This window comes from Argentina silus (assembly GCF_951799395.1).
Source record: "Argentina silus genome assembly, chromosome: 11".
In the NCBI taxonomy this organism is placed as follows: domain Eukaryota; kingdom Metazoa; phylum Chordata; class Actinopteri; order Argentiniformes; family Argentinidae; genus Argentina; species Argentina silus.
In genome coordinates this window covers 10,578,358-10,593,167 of record NC_139665.1, presented here as the reverse complement: position 1 = coordinate 10,593,167, position 14,810 = coordinate 10,578,358, and the positions used below count along the sequence as shown (strand labels likewise).

The 14,810-nt window shown below is 44.5% G+C and overlaps 1 protein-coding gene across 1 annotated transcript; it reads left to right on the top strand.

Annotated features, from left to right (window-relative positions):
- Positions 1–3,630: 3,630 nt before the first annotated feature.
- On the top strand, positions 3,631–14,675 carry abcb6a (ATP binding cassette subfamily B member 6 (LAN blood group) a). The gene is made up of 20 exons (XM_083680134.1): positions 3,631–3,782; positions 4,768–5,291; positions 6,128–6,265; positions 7,697–7,886; positions 8,229–8,321; positions 8,451–8,643; positions 8,787–8,908; positions 9,039–9,148; positions 9,387–9,452; positions 9,663–9,788; positions 10,095–10,171; positions 10,260–10,323; positions 10,431–10,516; positions 10,618–10,675; positions 10,814–10,918; positions 11,116–11,290; positions 11,571–11,683; positions 11,810–11,904; positions 12,213–12,281; positions 12,814–14,675. The coding sequence occupies exons 2-20, from the start codon at positions 4,776–4,778 to the stop codon at positions 12,971–12,973; spliced, it is 2,556 nt and encodes an 851-aa protein (XP_083536260.1). The 5' UTR covers positions 3,631–3,782; positions 4,768–4,775; the 3' UTR covers positions 12,974–14,675.
- The last annotated feature ends 135 nt before the right edge of the window (positions 14,676–14,810 follow it).

Below are 14,810 nucleotides of genomic sequence, written 5' to 3'. Positions count from 1 at the left end.
TCTGTGAATACAAAATCTGGGGTTTGGTTAATTAGGTTTATACATGGAACTCCAGTCGCCCTTTGAGCTTTTCCAAGGCGGTGATATCCATACAGAAACACACACCATTCCTCACCATACACATAACAAAGAGAAAAACTGCTTCACACACATTCGAGACACTGGAGCCCTGCTGAGCTGTGGCTGGGTTAGGGTATTGAAACCTCTGAGAGGGAACATAAAAAAACATCTCCATTAACATGACTCATAAATATGAAATCAAGTTTCTTCTCAACATTTGTGTGAAGGCATATGCAGGAAAGTGTGTGTGTGTGTGTGCGTGTGCGTGTGCGTGTGTGTGCATGTGCATGTGTGTGCGTGCGTGTGTGCGTGTGTGTGTGTGTGACACAGTGCGGGTGCATATATATATAATGTGCGTGACTGGATGTGTGTTTGTGTGCAGCAGTGTAACATGAAACATACATACAGTACTGGCATGGAGTCGTGCCGTGCCCATCCGTTACTCATCAAAAAGGAGATGTTTCCAGTATTCCCACGCCCCCAACCAAATAAATAACCAGTTCTGTTTGACAGAGTGAGAGAGCACTTGTCTCCAGATGCTCTCCCTGCCTTGTGTCCATCTGTGCAGCCATAGAACTCCCCATTCACCAACCCACCCCACCACAGCCCAGACTGGGATCACATTACCTGCAAACCATCACACTCCCCACATGATGGATGACCTTCCGCTCTCAGTAATGCACAAACGCATTATCCCTCACCGCCGGCCCGGGGGGGAAAGGGATGCTCTTTTAAAAAACGCTCTTTTAAAGACACTTTCTCTGTCCCTGGCAGCCTCTCCAGTGGCCTGGAGACTGTCCGTGAGACTGGGACCTGTTCATGCGGGAAGCTGCCCGTACTCCCCGGGTGGCAGATCACAGAGCTTACAGCTCAGTTAACACTTCAGAGTTTCTAGTTCATTATTCATAGTCATTTGAATTGGAATTGGTTGTGTATAATTGGTCCTAAATGCACTTAATCCCAAGGCAACCCTTCCCTTCCCACTCGGGAATATTCTGATGGTGTTACGACATCATTGTCCTACAGGCACATAGGTCAGCAATGGCAGTTAAACATGAATTGGAGACTGATTTAGACACAGTTATCCTGCTCATTGTGTAGGGTTAGGGTTTTTGGTTCTGGGTTAGGGTTAGGGTCCTGTTTTTCCCCAACTTTCACCACTCCTCTCACTCCAGGTAGAACCTGCCTTTTATGCCCAGTTCATATCAGTTTACTATCCAAACCCTAATCTAAGACTCAAAGACTGAAACTAAACTACAACTGACCTTAGATCAGTGTCTAGGAGCAACTTCATTCAACCTCCACTATTCAATGCTCTCTGTCTGTTCATTACGGTGAGCCTCTCCAGGTCTCTCTGGCTCTGATACAAGACTGCCACTTGTGGAGAAAATACTGTACTGCATGGTAGTGTTATGTGATGAGAGTAAGAAAGTGGCTGCGGTTTGGGAGTGTGCACTGTTTTATCAGGGTACCTTCCCCTGACTTAGGTGATTGGGTTCATTTGGCTTCATGTGTGATACATCTCTACCTCAGTCTATTTGACCCTCTCACAGCCTGATGTTTTAATTTGGCTTCTCTAACAGTGGTGTTATCTCCCCCCCCCCCCCCCCCCCTTATCAGCCCCCTTCCCTCTGCTGTCAGCTGTGGTGTCTACGTTGAGAAGTGAAGGCTCAATGGCAGCAGTGAGAGTCTCTTGTGTTTGTCAGGAGCAGCTTGACAGAGAGAGAGAGAGAGAGATCTTATCCCACTACAGACTTCTCCTCTGCAGGGTAGATTGAGGGGTAACTGCTCAGCGGGGTGGCCTGGGTAGGAGGACCGTGCCTGCCAAGCCCAGAGGGTCTCTGTACATCTCACCAGGAGACATCCATCACAGAGAGAGCGGAGACAACTCATAGGGTGTCAGACAAGACTGTGTGTTAAAAACCAGACATGTTTGCTTCCAGTTGAAAGAGACAGAAAGGTAAAAATAACATCAAAGTAGATTTTGACTTAAGTAGAGTTGATTTTGAATATGATTATATACAAAGGGTGATTAATATAATATATGCAATTTAGCAGACGCTTTTATCCAAAGAGACTTACGGTACAGTAAGTGCATACATTTTGAATATATATGGTCCCAATGGGAATCTCCCACAACTGTAGCATTACTAGTACCATGCTCTACCAACTGAGCCCATGGAGACCTTGGTAGACTTGATACAGTAAGGGTCTGGATGGGACACGTGTACAAACAGTGTACAATGAGAGAACCAGAGCTTCACAAGAACTGAAGGCAAGAGCTGAGGCCGCAATGGCCCTCTACTAAAAAGAAAGACACCGGCACGTAACAAAGTTGAATCCCAATGTTATAAATCCCTTTGTCTCTAATGCCGTTTTCCCTTACCTCACACCGCAAGCATACCAGTTTACCTCTCTCCCAAGGGGAACACTGATATAGGTCTACACCTTATGCTCTCTGATCATCATACTACTGTATGCCTGTCTGCTGCTTTAGGTGGACAACAAAGAATGGGGGGAGGGGGGGGGAGAGAGAGAGAAAAGGGTGCAAATGAAAGGAAAGATGTTCCCAAGAGCCCTTATGATCCTGCTGGGCAGCACAGTGAGGTCGGCGGAGACCAACAAAGAGCGGGAGAGATGAGTGCTGTGACAGACACGCCATCGCAGCCACGGGGGGACAAAAGAGCGGTGTGACCAGCAGCCGAGGGACAGAAGGTCCATTTCCAGCCACACAAAGGAGGGGAGAGATGAAGCAGATTAGCCACTCTCCATGCCCATTGTGGGATTCCAAAATGATAAGATTTCCCTTTTCGATCCCCCCGCTCCTGAGCACACGGACACACGCTCTCTCCCCTTTCTGAGGAACTCTTTTATTCTCCTTCTTTTAAGCAGCTCAGAGGTGACAGCTGCCTTTTGATTCTGTTTCTTCTCTTTGTATCCCCTCTCAAACTGATTCCAGAGATTGATGATGACTGAGACTCTTCAAATGTGGCCCCTCATCACCAAAAAAATACTTGCCTTGTGTCTGTCACACAAAGGTGCAAATCCAATACAGCCAAGAAATGGTATCAGTAGCCTATCCCTAATAGCATACTTGCATTCATGATTCCACATACAATTCAAAGTTCAAAGTTCACTTTATTGTCACATACTCGAGCAGTGAGACACTTGGATCACATAAGCCTCAACAGTGTTAGACACAATGTACACATACAATAAACTTCCTAAATGCTTAAATAAAATAAAAGTGCCCAAACCCTATTGTTCTGTTGCCACATTGATATTTTAACTTTTGCCTGTATTCATCAGTAACACCTCCCTGTAGGTTGTATCATCACCAAGGATGGATAATCAGGACCACACAGACCTACCAATGACAGACAGTGGCCTCTTGAATTATCTTTGTATGTACTGTCACCTACTGGTCATATGTGAGACTGCTGGTCATTCCGGGATACTTTCCATTCCAGAATACTGTCTCATGATCCAGGTGGCGCTAGGACCCAGCAGTGGGGTTGTGGAAGATAAGAAAGTGTCGATTGCCGAGTCATAGATGTCTTCGCTCCAAACACGCACTAAAGAGTAAGGACAACTTACAAGTTGTTGTTCCAAGATGACAGTTCTTGCTCTTTTTGCTTGCATTCAGTTTTAATTGCTTTTTTTTGCGTAAAACATACTGTCACCTGATACATCGCATTCCAACTAACTATTTTCTTGAGAAGGTGAGTGTTTGATTGCGTATGAAAAGATACGTAGAGGTATATAGCTAGCTTAGCTTGGTAGCAAGCAGGCTCTGTAACACCTATGGGTGACACTAAAACGTGTGTCTTCTAATGTGCACAGACTGGAAATGATATGTCACACGTCTGCTACAAATTGAGCTCCATTACTAGTGCAACTCGACTCTTGGCTTTCACCTGCTGTTGTATTTGTCATGGGGTTGTTGAAGGACACAAGCAGGCTATGCACGGGAAGATGATGCTTCAGTACAGGTGTCCTAGTTTTTGTTCTGCAAATATTGTCCTTTTTGTGCAGATATACATTCGCACATACAGGTATTGATATCACACTGCAGTTGTCTACACAACTTCATTCATGGGGTATTGGAGTTATGTGTGTTGTAGTGTCAATCAAGACTTGACTGACTCAGACATTGGTACCCCGGCCAGGCCAGGGTCTGGATTCCACTGACCAATCGGGGTGCTGTTATAGACCTATGACTCAAGCGCTGAACATGGTGGTAAAGTTCACAGCCGAATATAGCAGGAAGGCAGCCAGAGGTGTTGTTGTGGTGGACTTGTCTTCAATGGTTTTATATGGGAAGAAGGGACAAGATCTGCAAAATAATTACATGCTTATTACAGGAACATGTTTCAGAAGATATGAATGAAATGTATGGGCCTATTGAATGGGCTCCTGTAGCCGTTGTTAGACGTTACCGCCGACCGATGTTACATCATTACACAGTTTGACAATCACAACAGAACCCTAGCGTGCTCTGCATATCAATGAATGAAACAATTATTCATCTCATTCGAACAACTGAGCTATCTCCATATAATGAGAGAGTTAATGGTCCAAACGACAAACTACAGTTAGGGAAAAAAAAGAAAAAGCGTTATGCTTCAGGGCTTCCGTAGTCTTCATGTATATCATGTGTAAATATGTTGATTGTTGTAAACAGTCTCTCCTCCACCCTCTCCACAGCTCCAGCCATGGTGGTGGTGCAGAGCTACTGCGAGGCCAGCGCCTCTATATCGGAGGCCTGGGTGGAGGGGGGCCTCGCCCCCTGCTTCTTCTTCACCCTAGTCCCCACCGTGCTGCTCACCCTCTCCTTCTTCTTCGGCACCTTCCACTGCGTCTGCTACCGCCGTTACGGCACCCAGATGGAGCCCAAGTTCGTGCCGCGCTCCTGCCTCTACAGCCTGCAGCTGGCCGTCTCCCTGCTCCTTCTGCTGCAGTTCCTGGGGGGCATGGTGTGGCGTGCGGCACGCGGAGGGGAGCTGCCCGGGTACGTGGTGCTGTACGGCTGCCTCTCTCTGCTGGGCTGGGCCTGGGCCGTGGCCCTGCTGAGGCTGGAGAGGCACAGGGCGCTGGTGAGGGACACGACGCGGGGCCACAGCACGGTGCTGCTGCTCTTCTGGGCCGTGGCCTTCTCAGCAGAGAACCTGGCCTTCATCTCCTGGTACAGCCCCTACTGGTGGTGGGGGCTGGAAGGCCCCGAGCAACAGGTGAGAGAGAACATTGACGGCTCAATCAGGATGAACTGCCTAGTCCACACACACGCACGCACACCTCTAGGACTAGTGTTATTGCAATCGGATCAGACGTTGCGATTGAAAGCTGGCTATTAAACTACAATTATGCTTTCAACCATTCATAACGTGCTTTCTAGACGCGTACAGAGGCTACATAGAGTGCTGTTACTTAGGCTACAAGGAGAACTTGATATGAACGCTTATCAGTCAATCTCTGTCAATGTCACTTTGGATTCAGTTCTAATCTAATTGACTAAAGGTCACTTATTTATGATTAGGTTAGGGTTAGGGTTTTTCCTATTCTGTGACAAAGCAGTTTCTCAGATCAGAGCAGCCCTGCTTCAATACAAGGATGACACAGCATGGAGGGAAAGTAGACACAGGGGAGGAGCGTTGAGACATGACTCAACTATGAGTAAACCTGGGAGCATAACCTTAGAGTTGCTGAGTCACTGCCATAGACATGGATATATTCCCTAGATGGCTGACAGGGGGCGCTGTTCTGTGTCATAGTTGAGCGTGGAGAGTAACCCTAGAGTTGCTGAGTCACTGCAATAGACATGCATCTACATTCCCTAAATGGCTGATGTGTGCTGTGCTGTTGTGTATAGTGGTTTAGCCTCTGATTTATAGTCACTGAGTCGCCACTACTCTTACAGTGCACACTGATCTGACTCATGAGCACCAGATGTTGGTGATCATTCAATGAGTACTTCAATGGGTTTGTTAATCTAAGCAAATGTGCAAATGCTTTCATCCGTTGCCCTGTGGTTTCACCATGAGTTGACATTTCTCATTCATGACCTCAGACGGAGTTTGCTCTCTGGCTGGTGCGTTACATCGGCACTGGGACACTCTTCTTCGTGGGCCTGAAGGCTCCAGGGTTGCCACGGAAACCGTACATGCTTCTGATCAATGAGGATGAGCGTGACGTGGAGCATGGCCAGGTAACATCCCCGCTACCACCTGTGGCCATGTGCTTGTCTGTGGACAAGTTATTGTTATTTATTTATTTACACTAATACCTTAACATTTATCAGAGTTTCATCTCTGTTTTGTATGTGTACATCTTACAGTAAATGTGTGAACAGGAAAGGGATATCTAGACATTTCCCGGGATATCTAGACATTTCCCACAATGAATTTGTACATCTCCCAGTTAATGTGGACAGAGACATGTTTGAACAGAGGGAGGTCAGGTGCGCTGTACCGCTCTGCAGTTGAGATCCAGATCAGGTGCGCTCCATCACTGCCCCGAAATAAGGTCTTACGATCCAGACACACGAGGACACCATCTCTTTTTATGCAGGCCAATCAACTGTGCAAAAATGTTAGGCTACTTAAAATGAAAAAGGAAAATGATTCCTCTTGATTTTCCCATTCCCATCACACATTACACCAGGCCTCCTGAACTGATAATGTTTGCACCTTTGCTGAATTTGCGTAGACTATAGGCTACATAGGACCTATGGTGTCTGATCAAATGCAGATCATCAAACCACACTTGCGTTATTTCACATCTATATCCTTTTATTATCCTGAATAGCCCAGCCCAGCTCAGCCCAGCCCAGCCCAGCCCAGCCCAGCCCAGTCCAGTTTTTTTATCTTATCAATATCAACATCAAACTTGGCATCACATTTCATGCTAGCTTATCTCTGCTCAGGTAGTTGGATAGACTTGGCAAGCTTTTTGTTTCACAGACACAACTGAACCACAAAATTGAACCACATTTATCTCTAAAATAAATAATAACATAAGGTCAGATATGACTTTACTAGTCCCTAGAGGGGAAATTTGATTGCACCAACCAATGTACACAATAAAAACACAACAAAGGACACACAGACACTAAAAAGCAGTGTTTATGTTTTTTGTATTTATTGATGATGTGCTGCTTTTTGTCTCTGTGTCCTCTGTTGTGTTTTTATCATGTACTTATTGGTGTTGTACTGTATGTACTGGCTGGTGCAATCAGTGTAGCTATGATGGGCATGAGAACAGGGTGGGAATTATTCATTTAAAGTAAAAATGTTTGCACAGTTAAAGCTCCCCTTACACAGGAGGCACACGTGACCTACCGCTGTTCAAACATGTCTCTGTCTACATTAACTGGGAAATGTACAGCTTCACCTTGGGGCAGTTGTGCTATATATTAACTGCAGAATAAAAAAATAATAATAATAAAGTGTTCACAAATTTCCCGTAACATTCATAAGTTGTGTCTGTGCGAGCCTGCGTGCTTAGTGTCTGTATGAATGTCTGTGTTCAGGGCATTCTAATGCCGTTAAGGGCATACTTCTGGTAGGTGTGTGTCACTGTACAGTATGTGGGTTGTGTTGAAGGTCATACCCTAACTCTGTGTTTCTGTGTACCTTAGCCCCTGTTGGGCGGGGCAGAGGAGTCCCAGTCCACCTGGCAGGACTTTGGGAAGAAGGTGCGTCTGCTGGTGCCCTACATGTGGCCCAGGGGCAACATCCTGCTGCAGATATTGGTCCTCGTGTGTCTCACCCTGCTGGGCGTGGAGAGGGTCATCAATGTGTTTGTACCCATCTACTACAAGAACATCGGTGAGATGACCTTACCTGCTGCTCTCCTCTCATGTCATCCATCCCAGTGTTCTTTAATTCATAGGGTTGGTTCTAGCCCTCGAGCAACTAGCACACCCAATTTAGATTTGATCAACTTGTCATCAGACCTTTTTGGTTAGTTTAGTCATGCGTGGTAGATGTCTGTAGTGACAGGCTAGAACGAAAGCCTGGAGAGGGCACACCTCCTGGGTGATCAGGACCGGGGCTGGAGACCGCTGCCGCCAGGCCCAGATGTTATCTATGTCCCTCTTCTAAATCTTAACCCTAGCCCCAGCCTGATCTCTCTCTCTCTCTCTCTCTCTCTCTCTCTCTCTCTCTCAGTAAATGAGCTGACGGATGGGAGCAGCTGGAAGACCTTGGCCACCACAGTGTGTGTGTACGTCATGCTCAAGTTCCTGCAAGGCGGAGGGGCAGGTGAGTGGGACTTAACGCCGTCCAATGTGTCATTCTAATCAACCCATTCTTTGGGCTCCCTTGTGCCCTGTTAATATAATCTCTCTATCTCTCTCTTTCCCCTCCCTTGCTCTATTTCTCTCTCCAAAGGTGCGTCAGGGTTTGTTAGTAACCTCCGCTCCTTCCTGTGGATCCGGGTGCAGCAGTACACCAACCGTGTGGTCCAGGTGCGTCTGTTCGGCCATCTCCACTCCCTGTCTTTGCGTTGGCACCTGGGTCGCCGCACAGGGGACGTCTTGCGCAGCATCGACCGCGGCACCTCCTCCATCAATAGCCTGCTCAGGTAGGGTTCTACCTTAGTTTACCGTACCCCTGACTCACACTGTCCAGTTGGGCAGTTTATTACAGGGTTAGTGGGGGGAGGAGTGAAAATTGAATGAGTAAAGTACTGTGGTGAACCGTACCTCCCTCCCCGTCTCTCAACAGCTACATCGTATTCAGCATCTTTCCCACCATCGCCGACATCGTCATCTCCATCATCTACTTCATCACCTACTTCAACGCCTGGTTCGGCCTCATCGTGTTCGTCTGCATGTTCCTCTACCTCAGTGAGTACAAGGCTGCCTGTCGACACGTTGAGAGAACCAGTACTCAAATAGTAGGAATGTCGACCGATCGACGATGTTTTAGCTGATACTTCCGTCCATAACGTTTGATCATCGTTGATATCTCCTCCAGCGCTGACCATCATTATCACGGAGTGGAGGACCAAGTACAGGCGAGATATGAACACTCAGGACAACAATGCCAAGTCCAAGGCGGTGGACTCCCTGCTCAACTTTGAGACGGTACTGAGAGCAGTTCTCCTTGACCTTCGACGGATATTGACCCATTTTTAACCTAACACTTTTTATTTTTATATACTTATATACATAATATAATTAACCATGACAATACATTGCAACACCTTTGATCCTCAAACACCTGCACCCATATCTCCCATTGTGAAGTATGATACTGCTAAGTTCTGTCAGAAACAGACATGACAACATTCTCTGCTTCAAATGTGTGTCCTTTTTTCTACAGGTGAAATATTACAACGCTGAGAATTACGAGGTGAATCGCTTTCAGGATGCCATCCTGAAGTATCAGGTAATCCACACAATCTCAAACTCTCCGAAAGCTATGAATGGTTACATATTTGTCTGCATAAAATAGGCCTGCTGACCTAAAATGCAAGGTCAAGGTTCCACTATTTGTGATCAGGAGTCTACCTAGTAGAAATGGTTTCTTACATAAAGGTATATTTGATCTTTGTGTGACTGTGATGTTGCCGTCTCACCCTGTCCCCTCCTGCCCTAGGCATCTGAATGGAAGAGCCAAGCCTCTCTGGCCTTTCTGAACCAGACCCAAAACCTGATCATTGGATCAGGTCTGCTGGCAGGGTCTCTGCTCTGTGCCTACTTTGTCACAGATGGCAAATTTAAGGTATTGAGCATGGAGCCGTCACTGTTTTAAGAGCCTTTGGTCATTCTACACTTCACCTCAATCTCTCCTCCCATTCTCTCTTCTCCAACTTCTCTCTCTTCTCCTGTCCATCCATCCATCCACCCTAACTATGTCTGTATATCTTGTGCAAACCGTCATTTTAATCTTAATCTTAAATCTTATGTTCTGCTTTGTACTGTATGTCTTTCATATTACAGATAAGATCATCCATGCTGCCTAATTTTGAAATTGAGTCTATGGTGTTTTTATGAGCAACTCAGCTGAACTCCACTGTGTCTACTACAGGTTGGAGACTTTGTTCTCTTTGGTACCTACATCATCCAGCTGTACACCCCTCTAAACTGGTTTGGAACCTACTACAGGTGAGACTAGCAAGACCAAGATCTATACATGAGATGTTGCTACTTTGTGGCCCAGTTGTAACTCCTATGGCTTTTTTCTTTTCCTTAGAATGATCCAGAACTCCTTCATCGACATGGAAAGCATGTTCAAGCTCTTCACTGAAGAAGAGGAGGTAATTTTGTCTGAACAATTGTCTGTGTTCAGGTTGACTCTTTGCACTGCACTATGGGAACGTTTGTTTGTTGTTTCTGAGGTGTTTGGTTGTTGGTCTCCCTACAGGTGAAGGATGAGGTCAATGCAGGGAACCTTCTCTATAAACTGGGAAAAGTGGAGTTTGAGAATGTTTACTTTAGCTACGTTGACGGGTAGGTTCTCAGATCTTTTAAAATGTAATTGAATGCTAGTTTTGTCTTTTGAAATGTAAGACTCTGCAATCTATATGTTGTATGTCTGTGTTGTTCTAAAGGAAAGAGATTCTGAGGGACGTATCATTCACTGTGCAGCCAGGCCAGACGGTTGCACTGGTAAGACTTGGAGACTCTTCCTGCTGTGATTCAATTGTCTAAAGATCTAATTATTATATCATTAAAAAAAACGATTATGTACGGTCAGCTGCCTGTATGTCTTTTTGGTTTCATTCATCTTTGTGTTTATGTCCCCAGGTCGGCCAGTCAGGTTCCGGTAAGAGCACCATCGTTCGCCTGCTCTTCCGTTTCTATGACGTCCAGGGCGGCTGTATTCGCATTGATGGACAGGACATCTCCAAGGTGAGTTGGCAGAAAGCAGTTTGCAATGGATCTGTATGGTCAGTGTGTTTTGATGGCCACACTGGTTTGATCTAGATTGAGCTGTATTCTTAATCTGATACATCTGTACACCTGAAAGAATTATCTGGTGCATGTGCAATTGATGTGAGGAATAGTTGTTTTTAAAGCACCTTCTGAGCCTCTTGTTCTTTACGCAGGTGAAGCAGACCTCTCTACGTGCACATATTGGCGTGGTTCCCCAGGACACAGTCCTGTTCAACGACAACATTCGCGACAATATCCGCTACGGTCGAATCTCTGCCAGCGACCAGGAAGTGGAGGAGGCGGCCATCGCTGCTGACATCCATGAGAAAATCGTAACGTTCCCTGAGGGTACGGAAAATTCAGAAGGGTCATTCTGTGATTATGGTGTCTTTATCCACCTGTCTGTAGTTAGCATGACATTTATAGATGGAGAAATTACTATCATTATAGCTGTTGTAAAGGTCTAGATTTGTAAAGGTCACCTACATGTTTGTATTTTCAAACCACATTTATTCATGCCAGAGGAAAGACTAATCCGAATCTCATCCAGCAAGACTGTGACTTGATTCTCACAACAGCTCTGCTATGTTGTGGGGTGAGTGATCCGTCTATCTGTGTCCCCTGGCAGGATACGACACCCCAGTGGGCGAGAGGGGTCTGAAGCTGAGTGGGGGGGAGAAGCAGAGGGTAGCCATTGCCCGGACCATCCTCAAAGCACCTCAGATAATCCTGCTAGATGAGGTAAGCTGCTTGGAATGCAACGGCTGTCCACTCCACTGATCCTGATGACGACGTTGTGTTTCACTGTTATTAAAAGGTCATGGTTAATGTACTCCTCTTATGATTATGACCATGTTCTCTGTTCAGGCCACATCTGCCCTAGACACACAGACAGAACGCAACATTCAGGCCTCGCTCGCCAAAGTGTGCGCCAATCGGACAACCATTGTCGTGGCTCACAGGTAAGGGATGGACCACGGTGCACATGCAGAGAACATGAATTCTAACTTTGCGTTTAGTTCATGTCCCATTATTTTTTATTAGATGTATTTAATAGGGACCATGTACAATGAACATAATTTCATGATTTTGCTGTCCCTGGGCATGTGTACAAAAAGACAACAGTCACAGTGGACAAAACACACAGCAAACAAAATAAAGCAAACAAATACTATTCAAATGATATCTGAAGGAGTGATTGATTCTTAGGTGCAAATTCTGGGGGAGCCACCTCCCTTGGTTTCTGAATTTTGTGTGTTTCTGTTTTCAGGTTGTCCACCATCATCGGTGCAGACCAGATTCTTGTTGTGAGTGATTGCCAGATAGCTGAGCGGGGACGGTGAGTGTTACTCTCTTAAACCAATGCATGGGACCAGCCAATGTTTGTGATGCTTCAGATTGTCTCATCCCATTATCATAACCCTACCATGGTACACATACCCAAAGAATAACATAGAAGAGAACCCTGTGCACTGACCAGAATAACGTGTATCCACTTTGATACTCTCACACTTATGGGGTGATTTTTATGAGTACCCTTTCTTTGGGGTGGCTCTTGGTTATTGACATTGTCCGATTGTTTTTCTGAACACCAATAAAAGCTACACTGATCCCTAGGCAGCCCTATTTACAGGATGGTTTGTTTTTTGTGTTTCATCTATAACACTGATGAAGCCCATGTGGCGAAACAATTGTCCTGAAATATGGAATCAACTTTTTCATGTGTTATTGCAACACAAGTGGGGAGCACCTACCCAAAGACCCATGCGGGGACATCTCCGCTCAACATGTGATGATGATTCAATTATATGTGGTTTTCTGATATTCTCATTTTAATTGTCTTTCTACACCACTTTCTTCCACTCTCTCAGGCATGAGGAGCTGCTTGCCAAAGGTGGCCTGTACTCAGACATGTGGCTGAAGCAGCAGCAGGCTCAGGACTCAGACTCAACCTCAGACACAGAGGCCAAAGATCTGAAGTCTGAGAAACTTCAGCCCCCATCAGCTAATGCAGGCCACAGGAGCCACTGAGTACAGCACAATGTGAGGTCAAAAAGATGGAGAAACCTCAAAAGGAGACAGAAGAGGGAGAGTAACACAGGAGAGGATTCAGATGCCTCAAAAGGCATTTTGTCTTCGCACTTTAAGGGTCATATGTCATGGAGCTTCAGTCAGTTATGAGTGATGTTTTAGTACATATTTATTTGCTATTTTATGTTTTATCATTGTATGATAAGGTTTGTGTCATGAGGTCAGTTGTTTTAAGTGCATTCAGAAACATGACTCCTCAGTATGGTCCTCTCGATCTCTGTCTCAAATTGGACTCAACTTGGACTACAACTTGTCTCAACTTGGACTACTCATGTTGGGAAAGTGGCAGCAAGTCCAATTAGACGGCTACTTACCCTTAAGCTCAGGTTAAAGACAGTGTTCCAAAAGACATGTTGAGTAATATTTAGGGGTTGAGTGATGTAAATATTTGATTGTATTTACAGTGTCCTGTCCTGAGGTTATATTATTGAACAGGTATTGTGCAAATACCATGATATTTTTTCTACTATTTAGCATTAGTTATGTTATGGAATTGAATCAACACAATTATTATGTATGCTAGTCAAGAGATACTGACAGATTGAATGTTTAGTGAATCAATCAGTTATTTATTGTTTTCTTTTATACTTAAGAACTGTGGTCTGAGATTGAGAACTTGAACAAAGAAGAACATTATCAATTGTGTCATTAATGATACAGATATTTAGAAGGAGTCTATATAACATCCAATTCATATTAGTTTTACTCCAATCTGACTAGGTCTATCAGATATAAACTGTTATTTGTTAATGCTCTCTTGGTGATCTCTTATTTTGAGAATGGCAGGTACTATGTTGGGGGTACACACATTAAAGCTGTAGTGTGGAACATACCGTATAATATTACAGTGTTCTCAAAACCCTCATACCTGTCTTTGCTGCTAATAAGAGATGACAACATCAGACATTTTAGATATAATGGATTTTAGAGGTAAGGTAGTTTGGGTAGTCCTGGGAGTTTGGGATGTATACATGAAATAGCTGACTTTAGTGTCCTCACCTGGCCAAAATGTTCTGACTAACACTGACTTGATCAAGAAGGAGGATGTGACAAATATCATCCATTTAGTGCACACTGCACTTTCAGAATTAAGAAGTGAGACCTGTGTCCAACTGTCAGACTATAAGAGTTGTCCTCCCCATAAACTTCCAATTACATCTGATTAAAGTTTATGACTGATTAAGTGCTAGCTGCAATGCTACAGAGAAAGTATGTCCTTCACCCTAAGCGATATTTGCTTGTCCATTACAGAAGCAAGTCAATCAGATGTAGACGAATGCATTGTGGTGCTTTTTCAGTAGATTCTGAAAGGCAGTTGATTGCAGCCTGCACATACACTATGTGTTGTGATACGTATGTACAACAAACGAATTGTCGTCAGGGACGAGAAGCTAGCTTTTTGAACTAATTGAATGGTGTACAGTACAGATATGGTAACACATTTGGTTGTGTTTTTTTTTTGTTTGCATTGAATGTCATTTAGTCTGTAAGATGTGTTATTACTACAAAGATTTGATTACTACAAAGATGTGTGGGCTCAGCAAATATCTGGATTTGTAAATGTATTTTTAAATGGTTTGTTTTTTCTTCTTTATACATTGAAGTTAATGAAAGGTGTTAATTAAATGGAACTTTGTGTTTATGGAATTGATGAATGATTTTTGCACTCACTTTAGAATTATTTTCTAAAAAATTTAATTTTGCTTTTGATATCATTCTTTTTGTTTACAATTCCATATATTATGTGTCAGCCACATATTATTTCGAAAAAGTTGAA

Bases quoted from the DNA above. Each gene is read 5' to 3' on its own strand.
- abcb6a (XM_083680134.1), top strand. From the start codon at position 4,776: ATGGTGGTGGTGCAGAGCTACTGCGAGGCCAGCGCCTCTATATCGGAG. The intron at 8,644-8,786 runs GTAGGGTTCTAC...GTCTCTCAACAG, and splicing joins TCCATCAATAGCCTGCTCAG to CTACATCGTATTCAGCATCT. The intron at 9,789-10,094 runs GTATTGAGCATG...TGTCTACTACAG, and splicing joins TCACAGATGGCAAATTTAAG to GTTGGAGACTTTGTTCTCTT.